The 23,766-nt window shown below is 39.2% G+C and overlaps 1 protein-coding gene across 4 annotated transcripts in view; it reads left to right on the top strand.

Moving 5' to 3' along the window:
* LOC149232516 (pentatricopeptide repeat-containing protein At1g10910, chloroplastic-like) overlaps window positions 1–23,188 on the top strand; it is a 386,506-nt gene extending 363,318 nt beyond the window's left edge. For 3 of the 4 annotated variants that reach the window (XM_089379434.1, XM_089379431.1, XM_089379432.1), the window contains 3 exons: window positions 21,870–22,046; window positions 22,138–22,266; window positions 22,672–23,188. In XM_089379434.1, the coding sequence (XP_089235560.1) occupies window positions 21,870–22,046; window positions 22,138–22,266; window positions 22,672–22,887 (522 nt within the window). In that variant the 3' untranslated portion in view covers window positions 22,888–23,188. The remainder of the gene's footprint in view (window positions 1–21,869; window positions 22,047–22,137; window positions 22,267–22,671) is intronic. The other variant, XM_089379433.1, reaches the window with a different exon arrangement.
* Window positions 23,189–23,766: the final 578 nt, after the last annotated feature.

The following is a 23,766-nucleotide window of genomic DNA, read 5'->3' as shown; positions in this document are numbered from 1 at the left end:
TAACACATCAGAAACCCCTACTGCAATATCTGGTTTATTATCTCCTACTTTTTCTTTACATTAACAAGTTATTTATATGCATAAATATCGAAATAAACACAATTGCAGCCTTCACAAACATACAGATCAACAACTGAAATAAACTAAGTCAACACAAGGGACACCATTATTTTTAGACAATCGTCACTAGAGAAACCCAATGCGGGAAAACCGGTGCAACAGATATGAGGGTTTTATTATTATGCAGTTTTCTGAATACAACTAGGGTGCCAGAAATGGCTCACCCTTTAGAGATTGTCCTCAACAAAAGTACCTTTCTTCGGAGACAGAGATTCCAGCTAATCAACAACCGGATGATTGGTCCCACAGCAACATCGACTGTTCCTTAGCTAGACAACAAACACTACTCCAAGCTATCTTTTGGAACTGCGTCACCCTCTAGGGATTGTGTCACCCTCTACAGCTCTGCGTCTGCCTCTTAGCTCTCAGTCTGCCCCATAGAAACACCACAGTGCAGCTCCTTTAGCCCAATGTCAGCTTTGCTAGCCTCTTTGTCTACCTGTGTCAACGTCTCGGCCTCCTGCATCCTCTGCATTGGCCCTCTAAGCCTCTGCGTTAGCCCAACCTTCCTTTACACTGTCTGCCTCTCTGCGATGTATTCTCGGCCTCTTGCCAAACTGCCCCTCGCTGCAATAGATGACTAGCTTGATTTCTCAGCGAACCCTGACCCAAAAAATCGAATTGACGGATCAACTTGGTGTATCTCCAACTAACCCTCAAGCCTCTTCTTATACTTTTCCTATTGACGATTCAACGGCCGAGATTAAGTCCCTAATCAACGACTAAGATTAGATTTGGCTTGATCCTTGTTATTTAGAACTTTCTCACCCATTTTATATTAATACACATTAATATTTTAATTTTCCTAAGTTTAGACTTAGGAACTCCAATAAAAATATTAATTATTTTAATATCTCTCCATCTGAGTGGAATATCCCCAAACAATTTCTGGGTCTTGGAGATTTCATGTGCCTTAGCCTCTCCACCAAATTTCATGGCTAGAGCACATCTGATGCTACCAAAAATCAACACTCCCTCTTAGCGAGGAATGTGCTCTAGTAATGCTTCACCATAGAAACCTCACACTGATCCTCCACATCGGTACCTGTGCTGATGCTTGACTTGCTACCTCACATCCTCTGCATTGCTACTTCTTGTACTGCTGCCCATGACACTGCCACTGCCACTGCTACATCTATACTGCGGCTCCCTCTCAACATGCTACATCATGCTGCCAATAGCACTACTACTGCTAACTGCTGCAGTGCAACTTAGTTACCGAGAAGTAAGTAACTGACTTAACCTAAATACTAACATTTCGGTCAGTCTGGAAGCCTCGTGATAATGAAGCTACCTCTGTTGCTATCCTATGCTCCTTCTACTGCCATTGCGCTACTGCAGACACCTCTGTGCTGCTACAGACTTCTGCACTCTAGCATTGCCTTGCCGCTCCACCACACTTTGCTCCACCCAACAACTGTCATCATGCTACTGTCATTAATGACTCTTGTAGCCAGATGTGATCCAAAAGTTTGGGCACCTCAAGGATCCTGCCCCTAGTATGTTGTCCTCCTGACTACAACTCGATGTCACCCCACCTCTTCTATGAGCACTCATGGCACAATCATCATCAGTCTCGACTTCCTTCTTCGTCTTTGTTGGTACTGCGTTTGAGTTGGAAGCTTCTCCCTTACCTTTCTTCTTGGGGCATTGAGATGAATAATGTCCCAGCTCCCCACAATTGAAGCACTTGACCTTGGAGATGTCCTTCTTCTTCCTCTTCCCTTACTGTCCCGCAGATGCTAGAGCCGCATCCTCCTCCTCCTCCGCCTTGGTTAACCTCCTGATCTCCTCTTGTCGTAGAGTTGCCCACATCTCCTCCCAACTGGGGAGAGTTGCTTTTCCCATGATGCTTTGGAGAAGTGTCTCCCAGTCCTCGGAGACTGCATTCAAAGCAGTCCTGACCATAAACTTTGGATCCGGTGTAGACCCCACGGAAGTAAGCTGGTTGCAAATTCCTTGCATCCTGAGGAGGAAGTGATCTATCTCTTCCCCTTTCTGCATCTGATATGATCTCAGTTGATTCTCCAACAGCATCTTCCGCTACACGGAAGAGCCCTAGTATAAGGTGGTGAGGGCCTCCAACATTTCGCTTGTTGTGTTCTTCTCAGTAATATGTGGTATGACATGATCTTTGACCCCATCAAGGATCATGCATTTCGCCTTCGCCTCGACTTCCTCATACTTCTTATTAGCAACTGGGTCAACTAGGATAGCTATGGTTTTCAAGGCATAGTCCTTGACGAATGTTTATCCAGGATTACCAGGATCTTGGCCTTCAAGATGACAAAATTGGAAGCCCCGTCCAATCTGTCCTCATCCCTCAATCCGTTCACTGCCATCTCTGCTCTTCTAGAATCCCTTTGAGTCCTGATTTCCCTCCTGGAAATCCTCTGGCCAACTATCAAACCACTCCTCTCCAATCCTCCTTGTGACTGCAACTTGGATCTGGATTCCTTGGCGAGAAATCCATCGAGGTAGTGATTCCCTCTACCTTGGTTCTGTCTCCTTAGACACTGTTCTGTACAAATAGAAACAACATCCCACCAGCTCCTCAAATCACAATCTGCACAGCTCCCTTAGCCCTGACAACTGAAGAATTTGAGCCCTTTAGGCTCTGCGCAATCATGGCTTGGGCTGAATCTACACCTCCTAGCCACAACTTCGATCTTTCTTGGCTGAGAAAGATGACCGGGCATTGCATAGGCCTGATCTACCCCTCTTTGCCTCTGCGCTGGCCCCTCTCCTGGCTCGAAATGCTGACACAGGCTCTGCATGAGCCTCTCGGTCACCCTCTAAGCACTACATCACCTCTCATCTTGCCGCTTCAACTCTAGAACAACGTTGTCTTTGGGAACAACTGTTTCTGCTGCAAATTTTTCAGATTTCTCCTGCTGGCATCTTCAATCCTCTTGTGATCTGCAATTGCTCTGATACCATGTGAAAATTTCTGAATCTAACACATCAGAAACCCTTACAAGTTATTTATATGCATAAATATCGAAATAAACAAAATTGCAGCCTTCACAGACATACAGATCAACAACTGAAATAAACTGAGACAACACAAGGGACACCGTTATTTTTGGACAATCGTCCTCGGAAAAACCCAATGCGGGAAAACCGGTGCAACAGATATGAGGGTTTTATTATTATGCAATTTTCTGAATATAACTAGGGTGCCAGAAATGGCTCACCCTTCAGAGATTGTCCTTGGTAGAAGTACCTTTCTCCGGAGACAGAGATTCCGGCTAATCAATAATCAGATGATTGGTCCCACAACAACTTCGACTGTTCCTTAGCTGGACAGCAAAAGCTACTCCAAGCTATCTAATGTTCTACCAAGTTTCCGAGACGAGGATGCGAGGGAGCGGGGATACGCAGGAGCGGCCTATGCAAAAGCTCCCCACCAAATTATAGGAAACGTGGGGGGACGTCGGGGGTCTTAAAAACTTATAAATATAAAATATAAATCGATGAATCATATAATTGAAACAAATTTAAAACGAAAAGCATGATCATTGATATCATTATCATATAAATTATAATCATACGTCATACATGTAAGTTTGTCACTGTATAGTGTAACTACTAGTCTACTAACTTACTAACAATGCACAATGAAAATAAATGATAAAATCATAAATGTTTAAACTTTTAAATTTTAAACTTTAAACCATATTGATGTTCCACTTCCAACTATGAACATTGAATACTGAATATTGAAATAAAATTATAAACGTCAAGTCTGATACATCAAGAGTCAAATTTTTTAATTTTATAGAATCAAAATAACATAAGAACATATCAAAAGATAAATGAGCATAATTGCTCAAGGTAATCTGTTCAACGAAGGAGCAGACAGAAGGCTGCTTGGCGATGGCGGCAACGTTCCGTTCAACTAAGGAGCAGACATAAGGCTGCTTGGCGATGGCGGCAGTGTTTAGTTCAACGGAGCAAACAAAAAATGAAATGTGAAATGAACATAACGTAAACCCTGGTCGGTCACCAAATATTAAAAATTATGATTTTTGTGTTTCATAAGAAAAATTTGTGAATTTTTTCTTGGGAACGACCGTTCAAGACCCCTTTTGCCTAGGAAACAACCCCTTTCAAGTTTCCTCACGTACCCTATTTTTTGGGAGCGTGGGGAAACGACCCCCTCTCGTCCCTAAGTCCCCAGAGCGTGAGGAGGCTAGGAAACTCGACCCCCAAGTGGGGGAACGAGACCCCGTGGGACACTGAAGCTATCTTCTGGAATTGCGTCACCCTCTACGGCTCTATGTCTACCTCTCAGGTCTCAGTCTGCCCCACAAAAACACCATAGTGCAACTCCTTCAGCCCAGCGTCAGTTCTGCTAGCCTCTACGTCTGCCTACATCAACTTCTCGGCCTCCTGCATCCTCCGTGCTGGCCCTCTAAGCCTCTGTGTTAGCGCAGGCTGCCTCTACACTGTCTCTCTGGTACTTCTCTGCCTCTCTGCTATGTATTCTTGGCCTCCTGACGAATTGCCTCTCGCTGCAATAGATCACTAACTCGATTTCTCAGCAAACCCTGCCCCAGAAAATCGAATTGAGTGATCAACTTGGTGTATCTCCGACTGACCCTCAAGCCTCTTCTTATACTTTTCCTATTGATGATTCAACAATCGAGATTAACTCCCTAATCAACGACTAAGATTAGATTTGGCTTGATCCTTGTCATTTAGAACTTTCTCACCCATTTTATATTAATACACATTAATATTTTAATTTTCCTAAGTTTAGACTTAGGAACCCCATTAAAAATATTAATTATTTTAATATCTCTCCATTTGGGTGGAATTTCCCCAAACGATTTCTGGGTCTTGGAGATCTCATGTGCCTTAGCCTCTCCACCAAATTTCATGGCTAGAGCACATCCGATGCTACCGAAAATCAATATATATGAGTGTCAAGAGGTGGCTTTTCCACTTGTGGGGCCGACTTGTCATCCTTAGGCTGACTTGGTCAAGGGTCAGAATTTGAATTTTCTCCATCATTTGTTAGTGAAAAATTCCGACCATAGTTGCCAATTTTCAACACTTCCTCTCAACTAGGGAGGAATTTTCGGCTACACCATAAGTCTCATCTCGGATGTACATGTTCCAACATAAGAGAAGCCCATCTCAATTCAACTGAACAATGATGACTCAATCCATATAAGAAGAAGAATGATCCACACTGACAATAGGGGAGGTTGATTTACTGCAACCAAGTCCATGGCAGTCATAAATGACCTTGGTAAAGATCACACAAACTCTATGTCCATTAACTGATCATCACCCAACTTGATCCTTAATGATCAAGTGGTAGAACACCTGCTTCCAATACTTAGTGAGATTAATTTACCATAATGAAGTCCATGGCATTCGCATCCGACTTTGGTTAAGATCACACACACCTAAGTCTCCTCACCAACTAGTGAGATGGGTGGCAATCTCGGCAAGCTTAACCATCTCAATATGGCCCTTGGTCTATAAAAACACGAAGGTGACTTGCGGATAGGATGCATACTGGGGTATGTACTCAGCCAATTCCATGGCTTCAAGGAGTACCCTCACACCTAGGAGCCTCACTGCTCATCCCCCCCACCAATTCCATAGCCAGTCGAAAGGTTGGGGGAAGAGCATATGCTCAATGCTCTCAATCAGTAGTGTTCCCTCTCAGGGAGAGATACATTCTCCTGCATTCCAAACTATTCTCTGAAGAGTAAGAAATTTGCTTTCGGCAAAGGCTTGGTGAGAATGTCTACGACCTGCTCATCAGTCGAGATGTGTTGGAGCCTCACTACTTTGTACTTTATCTCTTATATAGTGGTACTTGATCTCAATGTGCTTCGACCTGTCATGGAATACTGGATTTTCTTAAAGTTGGATCCCGCTTTGATTGTCACAATATATCACGGTCGTATCTGGCACATGATCAAACAACTCTGCAAAGAGCTTTTGCAACCACACTGCCTCACAACTAGCCATACTAGCTGCAATATACTTTGCCTCAGATGTACTAAGAGTGACAGATTTCTGCTTCCTGCTCATCCAGGAAATCATGGCAGATCCCAAGCTAAAGCAACACGCTGATGTGCTCTTCCTGTTAGTAACACTCCCAGCCCAATCTGCTTTTGTATATCCATGTAGTCTCAAATCATTGTCGAAGGCATATCTCAATCCATAATTGATTGTCCCATGTACATATCTTAACACATGTTTTGCGGCCACCCAATGAGAATGCAAAGGTTCCACCATGAACTGGCTCAAGGTGTTAATAGAAAAACATATATCTAATCTTTTGTTGACCAGAAACATCAAGGCCCTAATTAGCTGCCAGTACATAGAAGGATCTGCTAGATCCAATCCCTCAACTTCACCACATAACTTCTTGAAGTTCGCCTCCATCGGAGTGGCCATGGATTTGCAATCCACTATCCCAAATCTCTCAAAGAGTTTGACAACATATTTTCCTTGGCTGAGGAAAACCTCTCCAGGTCTCTACCATACCTCTAAGCCCAGGAAATAGTGCATCAACCCAAGATCTTTCATCTCAAATTCAAAGGCAAGCTCCCTCTTACACTAGATGATCAAAGGCTCTGCCCCTGTCATGAACAAATCATCAACATATTAAAGCAAAATCAAAGGCATACCTTCGACAACCTTGAAGTAAAGGGTTGAATCAACATTGCTTTTGTTGAATCCAAGCTTCATCAGGTACCCATCAATCCAAGCATACCAAGCCTTGGGGACTTACTTCAATCCATAGAGGGCTTTCTTCAATCTGCAAACATGGGTTTCCCTGTCATGTCCCTTAAAGCCCTATGATTGCACCAGGTACACTTCTTCCTTGAGTATGTCATGAATAAAAATTTTCTTCACATCCATCTGACGAAGACTCCAACCATGATTAGTAGCAAGAGCAATAATAGATTAGATGGTAATTTATCAGGAAACAGGTGCAAATATGTTGTCATAATCTTCTCCCTCTTTCTGGGAGAATACTCTAGCCACAATCCTTGCTTTGAACTTTTCAATGCTACCATCAACTGCATGTTTAATTTTGTATATCCACTTGGAAGTCACTACAAACTTCCCTCAGGCCTCAGAATAACCTCCCATACATCAATTTTAATGATGGACTAGTATTCCTCGGTCATGGCATCTCTCCAGACTTGTTCCTTCATTGCTTCTTCATAGCTGTAAGGTTCAGATTGTATGATGTCACTCATCAATGCAGCATATCCTTGATATCTATGAGGCTGCTTGCTTCCTCTGAAGGTGACTCTCAAGGCTGAGTGTCTCTCTGCATCCTATAAAGTATAACGAAGCCACAAGGGTCTCTTCCTAGAAGGAGGATCACAAGGAGGAGAATCTAAAGGATCCAAAGGTGCCATAGGCTCATCTGGAAGGGCAGGCTCAAGCATGGATGACTCTGCATCTACATCTATAGTATCATCTTTTCTCTTGGTGTTGGCAAGGACAGGAGAGTCCCTTGCTTTTCCAAGAGCAACATCTTCATCGAAGGTCACATTCTGGTTGAGCTCAACATTCCTTCGACCTAGCACATATATATCCTGTAAGCTTTAAAATTTTCACAATAACCAACAAACGTACCTTTCTTCCCTGAAGCCTCTAGCATTGACCTCTTCTCCTTCGGTACATGAAAGTAGACAGGGTAGCCAAATATTCTCAAGTGTCCAACTTCCGATTTCACACCTGTAAAGACTTCTTCATGAGTCTTGTCCATCAAGGCTTGATGAGGGCTTCTATTTTGAACATATATTGCGGTATTTGTTACTTCTCCCCACAAAAACATAGGAAGATTTTGATTATGAATCATGGCTTTGGCTGCTTCCAAGATGGCCCTATTCTTCCTCTCAGTAACTCCATTTTGTTGATGGAACAATCATCTCCCTCTTAACTTCGATTTCCTTACAAAAATCCTTGAAGTCATTTGAAGTGAATTCTCCTCCATTATCTGTCCTCAAGATCTTGATCTTCTTTCTAGTTTGATTTTCCACTAGAGCTTTGAAGTCCCTGAACATGCTGAAAGCCTGATCCTTGGTCTTCAAGTAGAAGATCCAAGTCTTACAGGAGAAGTCATCAACAAAAATCACATAATATAGATGTCCTCCAACCGATGTCACTGGCATGGGTCCACAAAGATCAGAATGAATGAGTTGAAGAACCTCTTTAGATCTGTTGCAACTAGAAGGGAATGGTCCCTTGACATTCTTGCCACTAGCACATCACTAACATACACCTTCATGATCCACTTGAATCTTGGGAATCCCTGAAACCATCATGCTCAAGTTAGGCAAACCTTATAATGAAGGGGAGCAAATCTCCAGTGCCAAAACTCACACTGATTAGTGGTATCATGGACCAATTCTTGGATTGGTCGTCCACATACTTTGTATAGGCCTCCATTTCTGACACCGAGTGTGAATGATTCAATTAAGTTAGATTTCCTTGGCCATGTAAGGACTTTTCCGTTAATGAATGCATTTCTAAATCGTTTGTCTTCCATAGTTGAAATGGAGACAAGATTCTTCTTCAAGATCGGCACATACAACACGTCTTGTAGAGGACTTCACGATACCCAGTAAAGTGTCTAGATGCCCCACTATCCACCAGCGAACTATCAATTCTATCTGAAGATGAGCTAGAAAGAGCAACAACAAGAAAATATTCAAATTGAGTATTAACAACATTATTAGCATAGCTTGTGTTCTTGGACCTCTTTTGAGGGTCTTCAACACTTGCATGGGCAAAAAGACCTCCGCTTCTCCTTCTATTGTTGAAGTTGTTGTTGCCATTGTTGTTGGTATTAGGCCTTAGAGCACTTCTTTTGGGACAATCTCAGGCTATGTGGCCAAATTTGACACACCTATAGCATTGGACTTTGGAGAAGTCCCTTCTATTATTCTTGAATGTTTGGAGTTGGCTTCTTTGGCTTCCATTTAGAAGGTATTCCTTTCCCTTTTCCTTTCTTGACATTGGCTACAAAGGTTGTAGGTTCTCCTTCTTCTTGTCTCTGAATTCTTCCTCTGGAAATGAGTGTGGATTCTTCTTGAGTGCAAGAGCCCAAGGGTTCATCAAATGAAGGGAGATCCTTTCTACTACTAATCCCTGTAATGATTGGGAAGTCCTCCAAGGGTCATATGCACAAGCTCCCTATTAGGAATAATTTCTCCAATGGAAAGAAGTTAATCTCTTATTTGAGAGATTCTCATGAAGTAGCCTATTATATATTTTGACTTGGTCATCTTGATGTCACAAAGTTGACTCTTCAAGGAAATGATGTGGCTAAGATTGTTGACCTCATACATCCTAATCAATTTGTCATACATCTCCTTTGACTTCTTCAACTTGGACACATAAGTGATGAGATGATCTCTGAGAGAATCAATGATGATCTTCTTAGCCTTGATCTCACCCTTCTTGTACTTGGATTTGACACTGGCATTGGCATTCTTAGGAGGTTCAACTACCTTGCCCTCCACATACTCCATCACATCATTCTCTTCAAGGGTAAGATCCAATCTAGCCCTCCATGCTGCAAAGTTGGAGGCATCATTCAGCTTCTCTTCAATCTTGAAGTAGGAGGAAGTCATCTTGTCCAAGAGAGTTGATCACTAATCAGCAAGTGAAGTGTCTCAATGGGGTGCTCTCTGGTTTCCAATGGCTAATCTTCACCATAGCTCTGATACCATGTTAATTTCACATGTTCCATGTTGCAATATTACTTAAAACAAATTCATTCACCCCAGTAATAGTTAAGCAACTATAGATAGAACAGTAAACAAAAATGCACAAAAGAAGATAGCCAAGCACAATGAGATTGATTTTTGGTCAAAGACCAGGGCAAAACCCAAAATCAATTCTTCTTCTTAGTCAATCAATGTTCAACATGAGATACATAATCCAATAGTACATCCATAAACCAGTCAAAGTCAATCCTTTTCCTTTCAGGTCAACCAAGTCAAAACCAATCAAATGTGATAGAGAAAGTCAAATCTGGTCAAAGATAACAATCTGCAATAGAGGGCCGGATTTCAACCTGTGGAAGCTCAGTCAACCACAGTTAACAGACCCTGCAATTTTTGGTCAAATTCAACAGTCAACACCTCGAAAATTCGGTCAATGCAACAGAATATTCAACCTTCTTTCCTCAGTTAGAATTCGTTCAAACAGATCTAGAATCCTCCTGCAAACTTTGGTCAAATGCCCCAGCCAAATTGACTAAGGTTGAAAACAAAGATAAAGATGTGGTAACAGAGTCAAAGTTTCTTGGAATATTAGACCTCCCAAAATAATCCAAACAACTCAATCAAAATAGAGTCAAAGCTCCTGAGTCAACACAAGTCAAAAGAGAGAGAAAGTGTTGGTCAACATAGACAAGAAAGGTCTCTTAGCTCCTTCGCACTTGTGAACTTGTCTCTGCAAATTTCAGATTGAATTGTGTGTGATGATGGATGTCCAAATGAGGGTCAACGAAGTCATATTTATATGAGTGTCAAGAGGTGGCTTTTCCACTTGTGGGATTGATTTGTCATCCTTAGGCTGACCTAGTCAAGGGTCAAAATTTGAATTTTCTCCATCATTTGTTATTGAAAAATTTCGACCATAGCTGCCAATTTTCAACATAATTGACTTTAATTATTGTACTTTTCCGAAGTTAGACTTAGGAAAGAAGACATAAATCACTTACTCCACCAAGCAAGCACCTAAAGAGGCAGTAAATCATGTTTAACATGCTAAGACACCAAGCCTATGCAGATCGCAACCCAAAAAGTAGTGCATCAAGCCGGTGTCATTCATCTCAAACTTCGAAGCAAGATCCTTGCACATCCCTATGAGCTTCTTCGATCCTGTCGAAAAGAGATTGTCCACATAAAGTACCAAGATGAGTGGCTCGCCCTCAACGATTACATAGTACTAGTTGGAGTCTACCTCACTCTTAGTGAAGCCCAAACCAAGAAGATATCCATCGATCCTCACTTCCCATGTGTGTGGAGCCTACTTCAGCCCATAAAGGGCCTTCTTCAACCTGCACACATGAGACTCTCTCCCATGCACCTCAAAGTCCTAAGGCTGCTCAATATACACCTCCTCCTCAATAACCTCGTTGAGGAAAGCAATCTTCACATCCATTTGATGTATCCTACACCCCATCTCAGAAGCAAGGGACATAATTGCTCTAATGGATGCATTTCCGGCAACAAATGCGAATATCTCCTCGTAATCCACTCCCTCCCGCTGGGAGAACCCTCTTGCCACGAACCTCACTTTGTACTTTTCAACACTGCCATCAGTTGCATGTTTGATCTTATAGATCCATCGAGAAGTGACCATAGACATTCCCTCTTGTCTTGGCACCATGTCCCATACATCATTCCTCGTGGAGCTATACTCCACCATGGCATCACTCCAAACCTTTTCATCTGCAGCCTCCTCAAAAGTGAAATGCTTAAACTCAATGACGTTGCTCGATAATTCCAAATAACTAGAAAATCTTGTTGATGGTCTTCTCTACCTGAGGGTGCTTCTAGGAGCCTCCACATGGTCCTCAACATCTCTCAAAGTCTGCTCGGCCCATCTTGGCCTCCTCTTAGTGGAGCTGGAAGGAATATCTAGCTCATCCTCTAGATCTACAAACTGTGTACCTATTGTTGGTTTTGTTGGTCCATGTCCAACTGTAGGAGCTTCTCATGTCCGATCCTCTATCCTTGTTGGCTCTTTCTCATGGGACCTCCTAAGGGTCCTTCCCTCATCAAATCTGACATCGTGACTTAAAATAACTTTCCTTTGTCCTAGAATGTAGACTCTGTAGGCCTTTGAGCCCTGTGTATAGCCCACAAATATGCCCCTTTATGACAAGGGCTCCATCTTAGTCCTCTTCTTCATGGGAACATGGACATAGACTGGACTACCAATGATGTGCAAATGGCTCACATCCAGTTTTACTCATGTAAACATCTCCTCAGGAGTCACGTCGCCCAATATCTTGTGAGGACTTGTGTACTACATATATATAGCCCTTGTTGCCTCTATTATGGTCTTGTTCTTCCTCTCAGCAACCCCATTCTAATTAGGGTTGTAAGTTACTATGAGCTCCTTAATCCCTGATGCCTTGCAAAAATCATGGAACTTGTTGGAGGTACTCTCATCCCCATTATTTGATCTCAGCACCTTAATCTTCTTCTCAGTCTGGTTCTCCACAAGATCTTTGAACTCTTGAAACCAATCGAAGACCTCATCCTTGGTCTTTAGGAAGTATATCCAAGCTTTTCTGGAAGAGTCATCTATGAATGTCACAAAGTACAAAGACCCTGTGATTGACGTCACGAACATAGGACCGCAAATATTTGAGTGCACCAATTCTAGCACTCCCTTAGACTTGGCCTTGCTATGAGGATACATAGCCTTGGCATGCTTGCCAAGCTCACACCCTTTACACACTCCATCCTATTCCACCTTAATCTTTGGAAATCCTATAACCATTCTTTGCAACATAGGGAGAGCTTTGTAGTGTAGGTGTCCCATCCTCCTATGTCATATCTCACTCTGGATGTCACTCATGTATGAAAGCCTTCACCAGTTAGCTATCCTCTCAAAAGATATAGATCATTCTCCCTTCTCCCAATTACTTGCTTCTTGCTAGGATTAGTTCCTTTTGGCCCAACAACCACTTCACCTCCACCAAAGTTGACTTCTAGTCCTCTGTCTTCTATGGCCAAAACTAAAAGGAGATTCTTCTCCAGACCCGGTACGTACAATACTTCGTTAACCTCCTTGATACCACCTGAGTCCATCGAAACTCAATATTGCCAATGCCTTCTACTACATACTTGACCTTATCACCAAGCTCTATATGTATATCCCTAGGCTCTCTAGTCTTGTTGGTGAAGACGTCTCGAGGTCCTCTAATGTGACAAGATGCTCCATTGTCCACAAACCAGGCACCTCTCATGACGGTTCTAGAAAGGCATAACACCAAGGCAAAATTTTTCTCAAACTTTTCAACCATCTCATCCATATGTGCAATGGCTATCGTAGTTGTCTTTCCCTTTCCCTTCTTCTTGTTTGGACACTAACTAACCAAATGCCCGAACTTGTGGCATGCGAAGCACTTGACTTTGGTCATGTTCTTCTCCTTTTTATTCTATGATGGTCCTCCTCCACTCTAATTTTGTTTGGCCTTCCCTTTGCCCTTTTTCGCTTGTGTAGTAAGAGCAAGCTCATCTTTGTCCTTACCCTTTCATTGTCCTTCGGTCATTGAGTTCTCTTAGATCTCCTTCTAGATGAAGTCATCTCACAATCGGCTCCAATCAAGAAGTTGTTGCCTAGCAAGGATCCCATCCACAAATGTGGTCCAATGCTTAATGCAAGCCTTCAAAGCAACTTTAATCAGCTCTGAATCAATCACAGCCTCCCTAATAGTTGCAAGCTCATCATGAGCTTGTTGGATCCTCATGCAGTAAGATGTAAGAGTCTTAGATCTGTTCATCCTTATGTTGCTTAATTTCTCTTGCAACACCATTTTTCTGTTTTCATCTGTGCTTTGATGAAGACCAATCAAAGCTACCCACATTTGATATTCGGTGCCCTACCCTGATATGTGAGGAATTATGTGATTCCTCACACCATCCAAAATTATACACTTTGCTTTCATATCTTTGAGATTATGCTCCACTGCAGGGTTTGGATCTGAAGGAACTCGAATGTCTATGTTCACAAGATCCCACAAATTATTCATTTCCAGAATCATGGTAATTTGCTCCTTCCAAGGACTGAAATTAGTAGCCCCATCCAACCTGACTTCATATCACAAACTACTCAGTGATGCCATCTTCACAAAGTGACCACGGCTACGAAACCGACCTGCAAAAGTTAAAAATAATTCTACTGCTGTAAAAAAGTGAAACTCACTACTTCAAACCCTAGTGATTTCGGATCTCTCTCACTGAGTTATCTAGAAATCGTTGGTACCATGTTAAATCTCCTAATGCTAGCCCATATTTATTTTCTCAAGGCAATTATTTGTTCTCTGTAATTTATTTAATTAACAAAATTAATATTGAATTACCGAAAAATAAAATCACTAGTATTTTAACATCTAGAAATATATTCAGCGGAAATAAATTGGAGAGATCAATCACACACTGCAATAAAAACAATTCAGCTACAACATTTTTGTGTCATTTATTAATCTAGAAAATCATGGTTTCAACCTATGTTGCATGAGTTTCTGGAAAGTGGGAACGTTGGGAACTTGGGTACGGGTGTCGGGAACGGCTAGAGGTTTCCCCAAAATTTACAGGAAACGGCTAATCGGGAACGGTAATATTATATAATAAAAAAAATTTAAAATATAAAAATATAAAATATATAATTATATAATAATCAAAATTAATATTAAATCAAAATATTCAAGTATTAAAATCAATTTAAATATATAATCTCTCTTATATATAAATATATTCTCTGGGTGTCTCTCTTCCCGAGTCTCTCCCTTTTATATATATAAAATATTAAAATGTCAAGTTCATTATTAGTTCTCTGAAACATGACCAGTGTTTGAAACAATCTGCCTTAAAAATACAAAGGAACAATTTTACCTATGTTTCTCTAGTTATTCTTATGAGAAAAAGTAAAGCGACTCTAATGGTTAAGCATTGATTGCCACATACAATATGCACACAATATTCTGCGATACATATACATAAACAAAAAAAAAATACTCATCAGCATGACACCCCAGATATCCCCCTTACATTGAGGTGTCACACGCTTCCTTAACCCATCAAGGGATTGCTCCAGTTTCTCAATTAAGGATATCGGTGTTAAGGATGTCTTTGGCCTTTCTCCCTGCGGAGGTTTCAAGAAAGCCTCATGTTTTGTGGGAAGTTCAACATATTTTTCTACATGCTCTGTATTCCCCAACCCCAGGGAACGCGGGAACTCCAAAAAAAAACAGTCTTCAAAGCTCCCGGAACTTTCCCAAGCTCCCATTGCAGCTCCCACAGAAAAGGGAACGTTCCCATATAGTTCCAAAGCTTCCGGGAGCGCGGGAACCACTGGAACGAGTTTCCCACTTCTAGGGAGCGGTTCCCGTGTATCAGAGGTTTCAACCCACAGAGAATTTACTAAGAAAAATATAGTGACTAGAACCTACAACAACTCGGCGCCATTGGAATATTAGCCCAAGGAAAATCGACCCACTCGAAATCGACCTATGAGGAAATTAGGCCTGAAGAAGATCGGTCCATCACAAATTGACCACAGCTACGAAACGGACCTGCAAAAGTTAAAAATAATTCTACTGCTGTAAAAAAGAGAAACTCACTACTTCAAACCCTAGTGATTTCGAATCTCTCTCACTGAATTATCTAGAAATCTTTGGTACCATGTTAAATCTCCTAATGCTAGCCCATATTTATTTTCTCAGGGCAATTATTTGTTCTCTGTAATTTATTTAATTAACAAAATAAATCTTGAATTATCGAAAAATAAAATCACTAGTATTTTAGCATTTAGAAATATATTTAGCGAAAATAAATCGGAGAGATCAATCACACACTGCAATAGAAATAATACAGCCACAACATTGTTGTGTCATTTATTAATCTAGAAAATCATTATTTCAACCCACATAGAATTTACTAATAAAAATCTAATGACTAGAACCTACAACTCGGCCCCACTGGAATATCAGCCCAAGGAAAATCAGCTCATTGCAAATCGACCTATGACGAAATTTGGCCTGAAGAATAATTGACCACGGCTACAAAACCGACCTGCGAAAGTTAAAAATAATTCTACTGCTGTAAAAAAGAGAAATTCACTACTTCAAACCCTAGTGATTTCGGATCTCTCTCACCGAGTTATCTAGAAATCTTTGGTACCATGTTAAATCTCCTAATGCTAGTCCATATTTATTTTGTGAGGGCAATTATTTGTTCTCTGTAATTTATTTAATGAACAAAATAAATATTGAATTACTGAAAAACAAAATCACTAGTATTTTAGCATCTAGAAATATATTCAACGGAAATAAATCGGAGAGATCAATCACACATTGCAATAGAAATAATTCTGCCACAACATTTTTGTCTCATTTATTAATCTAGAAAATTATGGTTTCAACCCACAGAGAATTTACTAATAAAAATGTAGTGACTAGAACCTACAACAATGAGGCCCCATTGTAATATCATCCCAAGGAAAATCGGCCCACTGGAAATTGACCTATGAGGAAATTTGTTCTGAAGAAGATCGGTCCATCACAAATTGACCACGGCTACGAAACCGACCTGCAAAAGTTAAAAATAATTCTACTGCTGTAAAAAAGAGAAACTCACTACTTCAAACCCTAGTGATTTCAGATCTCTCTCACTGAGTTATCTAGAAATCTTTGGTACCATGTTAAATCTCCTAATGCTAGCCCATATTTAAATTCTCAACGCAATTATTCGTTCTTTGTAATTTATTTAATTAAACAAATAAATCTTGAATTACCGAAAAATAAAATCACTAGTATTTTAGCATCTAGAAATATATTCAGTGGAAATAAATCGGAGAGATCAATCACACATTGCAATAGAAATAATTCAGTGACAACATTTTTGTGTCATTTGTTAATCTAGAAAATCATGGTTTCAACCCACAGAGTATTTAATAATAAAAATATAGTGAGTAGAACCTACAACTCAGCCCCATTGGAATATCAGCCCAAGGAAAATCAGCTCACTGGAAATCGACCTATGAGGAAATTTGGCCTGAAGAAGATCAGTCCATCACAAATTGACCACGGCTACGAAACCGACCTGCAAAAGTTAAAAATAATTCTATTGCTATAAAAAAGAGAAACTCACTACTTCAAACCCTAGTGATTTTGGATCTCTCTCACTGAGTTATCTAGAAATATTTGGTACCATGTTAAATCTCCTAATGCTAGCCCCTATTTATTTTCTCAGGGCAATTATTTGTTCTTAGTAATTTATTTAATTAACAAAATAAATATTGAATTACCGAAAAATAAAATCACTAGTATTTTAGCATCTAGAAATATATTCAACGGAAATAAATCGGAGAGATCAATCACACACTGCAATAGAAATAATTCAGCCACTACATTTTTGTGTCATTTATTAATCTAGAAAATCATGGTTTCAACCACAGAGAATTTATTAAGAAAAATATAGTGACTAGAACCTACAACAACTCGGCCCCATTGGAATATCATCCCAAGGAAAATTGGCCCACTGGAAATCAACCTATGAGGAAATTTGGCCTGAAGAAGATCAGTCCATCTCAAATTGAACACGGCTACAAAACTGACTTGCAAAAGTTAAAAATAATTCTACTTTGTAAAAAAGAGAAACTCACTACTTCAAACCCTAGTGATTTCGGATCTCTCTCACTGAGTTATCTAGAAATCTTTGGTACCATGTTAAATCCCCTTTATGCTAGCCCATATTTATTTTCTCAGGGCAATTATTTGTTCTCTGTAATTTATTTAGTTAACAAAATAAATATTGAATTACCGAAAAATAAAATCACTAGTATTTTAGCATCTAGAAATATATTCGGCAGAAATAAATCGGAGAGATCAATCACACACTGCAATAGAAATAATTCAGCGACAACATTTTTGTGTCATTTATTAATCTAGAAAATCATGGTTTCAACCCACAGAGAATTTACGAAGAAAAATATAGTGAGTAGAACCTACAACTCGGCCCCATTGGAATATCAATCCAAGGAAAATCAGTTCACTGGAAATCGACCTATGAGGAAATTTGGCCTGAAGAAGATTGCTCCATCACAAATTGACCACAGCTACGAAACTAACCTGCAAAAGTTAAAAATAATTCTACTGCGATAAAAAAGAGAAACTCACTACTTCAAACCCTAGTGATTTTGGATCTCTCTCACTGAGTTATCTAGGAATATTTCGTACCATGTTAAATCTCCTGATGCTAGCCCATATTTATTTTCTCAGGGCAATTATTTGTTCTCTGTAATTTATTTAATTAACAAAATGAATATTGAATTACCGAAAAATAAAATCACTAGTATTTTAGCATCTAGAAATATATTCCGCAGACATAACTCGGAGAGATCAATCACACACTGCAATAGAAATAATTCAGCCACAACATTTTTGTGTCATTTATTAATCTAGAAAATCACAGTTGCAACCCACAGAGAATTTACTAAGAAAAATATAGTGACTAGAATCTACAACTCGGCCCCATTGGAATATCAGCCCAAGGAAAATCGGCCCACTGGAAATCGACCTATGAGGAAAATTGCCTTGAAGAAGATTGGTCCATCACAAATTGACCACGACTATGAAACCGACCTGCAAAAGTTAAAAATAATTCTACTGTTGTAAAAAAGAGAAACTCACTACTTCAAACCCTAGTGATTTTGGATCTCTCTCACTGAGATATCTAGAAATCTTTAGTACCATGTTAAATCTCTTAATGCTAGCGCATATTTATTTTCTCAGGGCAATTATTTGTTCTCTGTAATTTATTTAACTAACAAAATAAATCTTGAATTACTGAAAAATAAAATCACTTGTATTTTAGCATCTAGAAATTTACTCAGCGGAAATAAATTGGAGAGATCAGTCACACACTGCAATAGAAATAATTCAGCCACAACATTTTTGTGTCATTTATTAATCTAGAAAATCATGGTTTCAACCCACAAAGAATTTACTAAGAAAAATATAGTGACTAGAACCTACAACTCGGCCCCATTGGAATATCAGCCCAAGGAAAATCGGCGCACTAGAAATCGACCTATGAGGAAATTTGGCTTGAAGAAGATCGGTCCATCACAAACTGACCTTGGCTACGAAACCAACCTGCAAAAGTTAAAAATAATTCTACTGCTGTAAAAAAGAGAAACTCACTACTTCAAACCCTAGTGATTTTGGATCTCTCTCACTAAGTTATCTAGAAATCTTTGGTACCATGTTAAATCTCCTAATGCTAGCCCATATTTATTTTCTCAGGGCAATTATTTGTTCTATGTAATTTATTTAATTAACAAAATAAATATTGAATTACCAAAAAATTAAATCACTAGTATTTTAGCATCTAGAAATATATTCAGCGGAAATAAATCAGAGAGATCAATCACACACTGCAATAGAAATAATTCAACAACAACATTTTTGTGTCATTTATTAATCTAGAAAATTATGGGTTCAACCCACAGAGAATTTACTAAGAAAAATATAGTGACTAGAACCTACAACTTGGCCCCATTGGAATATTAGTCCAAGGATAATCGGCCCACTGGAAATCGACCTATGAAGAAATTTGGCCTGAAGAAGATTGGTCCATCTCTCACCAGAAATTCGGCCTCTGCGCCTAGCTCTCATTCAGCCTCTATGCACTCACAACTCGACCCTGGAAAATTGGCCTCCCCAGCAGCTGCGCTTCCTTCTCACTTCAGCTAGTCAGCATCTCCAATTCCCAATAACTTGGCCTCTTGAAAACACCCCAAAATTATCCATGTATTCTTCCTTCCCTTCAGTGAAAGTGAGCCTCATGCTCTAGAGAATTCACTTTCTCCATCTTGAGAAAATTGCTTTCCCAAAAATGTTGTAGTTACCTCTCTCTCTTGTGCCCTTATGTCTTCCCCTCTTCACTAGGCTTCTTTTATAAACTTCATTAACCCTCTTCCCCTCTTCACTAGTCTTCTTTTATAAACTTCATTAACCCCAAATCACTAACTCTAATCTCCCTTCTAGAAGATCGTGGAGGTCAATGGTTGAGATTATTTCAGTGTTCCACGAGGACGCGTCCCCCAAGGTTGGGTGTGCGCACCCCTCGTACCCCACCCACCAAGGACGGGGGATGTCTAGGGAAACGTTTCCCCACGTCCCCCTTTTGGGGAGACGTGAGGAGACGCAGGGGGGGACGTTTCCCCAGTGTGGGGGACGCGACTCCCCACCAGGCGTCCCCCCTTAAGTTTGCTTGTAAACAATGATTTATGACAAGGAAACCTAGTATTTGACCATATTTCCCTACTAATGCTATGCAATTCATGGTAATGTTAAATTCTTAAAGTAAAAGGATGAAAATGAAAGATATTTCATTTTCATCCTTTTACTTAAATTTTTAACATTACCATGAAATGACTCAGGATGTTTGACACTGGTTCTAACCTCATTGGATTTCATATGGAGAAAGTAGAATTTTAGATCTCACTCAAAATCCAGTAGACTTAATAGTTTTTCAGGAATTCAGGATTCGATGGAGTGCAATGTTTCCATTGAATTTTGTCATGTACAAGGGTATGGAATTAGTATTTAATCAAGAGCACCAAGCCCTCTGTGTACTTTAGAGTGACTTTTAGACTCATCACTCCATTGTTTTTGAGTTTTAGTTATATCAATTTACTTTTCCAGTCTTTAGATTTTAGTATCTATTATAGTCTATTTTGCTTAGTACTAATTAGATTTTAGAATGATAAATAATGAATTTTAATTTTAAATCAATTTAGAATCTAGAATGATGAATGATGAATTTAATTTTTTAAATCAATGTAGATTCTAGAATGGTGAATAATGAATAATGAATATGGATCAGAGTATTTAATTATTGAATCTTGTGGTTTATGGATGAATCATGTATGTATTAATAAGGATGATGAGTATGGATCAATGTATTTCATTATTTAATTCAATTATGTATGTATCGTTCTATTTATGCTTTCATTATTGAATATGAATTTGAAATATATATATATATATATATAGATATATATATATATTAAAAAAGAAAAAAAATTATATACCCCGACGTTCCCCCGTCCCCCCTAAAATTCCCTAAAATTTGAAGGTACTCCGACACGTCCCACTTGTGTGTCTCCTTGCACCCGCGTCTCCCTGTCCCGGAGTCTTGGTGGAACATTGGATTATTTCTATGTCACTTGAATAATTAAAGTATATATCTTTAAAAAATGATTTAATAGTCCACAATAATTAATTGATTTTATTTATTGTGTTTTTCCGAAGTTAAACTTAGGAAAGAATACAAATCACTCACTCCAGCAAGCAAGCAACTGAAGAGACAATAAATCATCTTCCACATGCTAAAATACCAAGCCTATGCAGAAGACCTTCTGAAGCTACTACAAGCTTCAACAAATTGTTGCTGTTCCAGTTCACTGCACTGTGCTCAACAATGAAAATCCAAGGTTGAACCCCTCTGATAAAGCCAACAGGAGATTAAGAAAATAAATTGAACTTTAGTGTGTTTTTTACAACTTTTTTAGAAGAGGAATAGTCCAAGCACATTTCGTTTTAATTTGGTGCCCATCTAAAATTTAAATGGCATTTTTAAATAATAAATTTGTTTCTGCCTAAATTTTTCTATTCGCTGAGTTTTTTAGAGTCAGTCAAACTCTTAAACTTTGGCCTCACCTCATTGAGCCCAGTCGGGCAACTTTGTTTAACAACTTTCCTTAAAAGTCAACTGCACATCTTTTGAAGTCAATAGGTAAGCTTTCGGTTCACAATATTTTTCTTTGGACTTGGCAACATAGATAACCTGAAGACAGTTTTAAAGATTTGACGAGCTGGAAGGAATTGGAAAGGTCATGTGCTTTGCGCACAAAGCATAAGGTTGAAGCTTTATTTCTCTTGTTATCCCAGTTTTTTCAGTTTTGTCTTTACTTACTGTATTTTTTATTCATCTTTTATGCAGGAACTCTGTTCGTCTGTTATTACAGGGCTAGGAGAAAATGGACGGGCAGAAGAAGCTTTTAAGTTGTACAACCAGCTAAAGTCTAATAGGCATACATTATCTACGGCCCTTCATGAAAAGATTTTGAACATTTTAGTTTCAGGGAGGATGTTGAAGGAGGCATACACGGTTATGAAGGTAGCTGCTGGTACTTTTGCTATGAAGTTTTTCAGTCATTGATTATGAACACTATGATCTTAACTGAGAAAATTTCCATTGCTTTTGATAGGATAATGCTAAGTCCATCTCAAAACCATGCTTAAAAAAATTCGTCATTGCTTTTGCTGAAGCGGGAAACATATATATAGTAGGTGATGTTTTCAAGGAATTTCACAGCACTGGCTGTAAAATAGAACAGGTAACTACTGTAGCGTTTATGCTCTAGGCAGTTTATTGTTTGATTCTCTAACCATTTTCCTATTTTGGGATGTTAATCTTCTGGAACGGGTTTCTGCATAATTCTACGTGAAGATATACCATGGTCAAGGATTATGACAATGCAGAGGTCCTACTAACTCATGTTGTGTTCCTGGGCATGAACAAATGTTTAATGGTCAGACACTAGACGGGGCATGAAACCTTTCCTTGCATTGACATTACACTTTGTTAGTAGCATTCTATGAAAGAACCGACCCTGTTCTATATCTTTTGCTGGTATTGTTGAAAACTTGGACCAAAAAAATAGCAATCAACTTCCAAGCGGTCGTGATAAAGTCTTGGGTAACATTGATACTAATTCAGTGCTAATGGGACTTTATTGCAGGGTGTTTTAAATATTGCTCTTTCTCGTTATATTGAGCAAGGTAAGAAGAGGGAATTGATTCGTTTGTTGAAGTGGATGAAGAACCAAAGATATGAACTTGCTTCTTCTACACTGAATTCGGTGCTGAAGAAGTTACGAGAGTCAGGTCAATCAGATGTTGCAGAAATGTTATCTCATGAATTTACATCATCAGGCAAACAAGTAATGACATTATAGTTGTTCATACCAAGAAATGGATGCAGTTCTTCACCTCAAGGGTCTTGTACATGTTTTCTCTTTTCATGTTGAGTCCTCAAACCATTGTTTTGCTATTTCTCTGTTAGTTTACCATCATTTCCATAAGTTCAATGTATATTTTGTGGAAATCAACATCAAGAGAGTTAAAGTAAGAAGATAAACACAACGTGTGTTTATTCACCCCAATTTTTTATCCGGCCGGCAATTCACATGCCAGATTAGAATGAGTCAAGGAAGCATTTTAGATCATCAATACAAATCTACTGTTTAATTTGTTTTACATGGCTTTTGCTCCGGCCATCTTTTACTTGTCGAACCACAAAAATCCAATTGGAATCATTTCATTTTTACATGGCTTTTGCTCCGGCCATCTTTTACTTGTCAAACCACAAAAATCCAACTGGAATCATTTCATTAATAAACAACAAATGGAACCTATCAATCAAAAAAAGAAAATAATTTGTGAATTTGTGTGAGAACACTAATGAAGCACAATCCAGACACTGCAATTCAGAATGGTAATGTATTATGTAGGATTTGTTGTAAATCTGAAAACCCACATAATCTAGTTTACCTCAAATACTATCTAAGATCATTCCCTTTCCCTATTTCAGATTAAGTTTCAATTAGATGTGAAACTAAAGAGACTGATATGGAGAAATTGTGTAATAAACACATATAAAAATAAATAATTAGTAATTAATGAAGATACACCTTAATGAAAAGACATGTCTCTTAATAAAAAGGCACCTGCCTAAGTACTTATATGGGTCCTACGTGAGAATTTCTTATCCTTTTGTAATAGATTCCTAAATTTCTTCTAGAGGTCTTTCTTCTCTTTTTCTAATATTTCATAAA

Source organism: Pinus tabuliformis, chromosome J (genome assembly GCF_031772625.1).
Source record: "Pinus tabuliformis cultivar Carrire ecotype Pingquan chromosome J, CPIR1, whole genome shotgun sequence".
In the NCBI taxonomy this organism is placed as follows: domain Eukaryota; kingdom Viridiplantae; phylum Streptophyta; class Pinopsida; order Pinales; family Pinaceae; genus Pinus; species Pinus tabuliformis.
The sequence above is the reverse complement of the archived record's forward strand: the minus strand, read 5'-3'. Positions and strand labels throughout refer to the sequence as shown.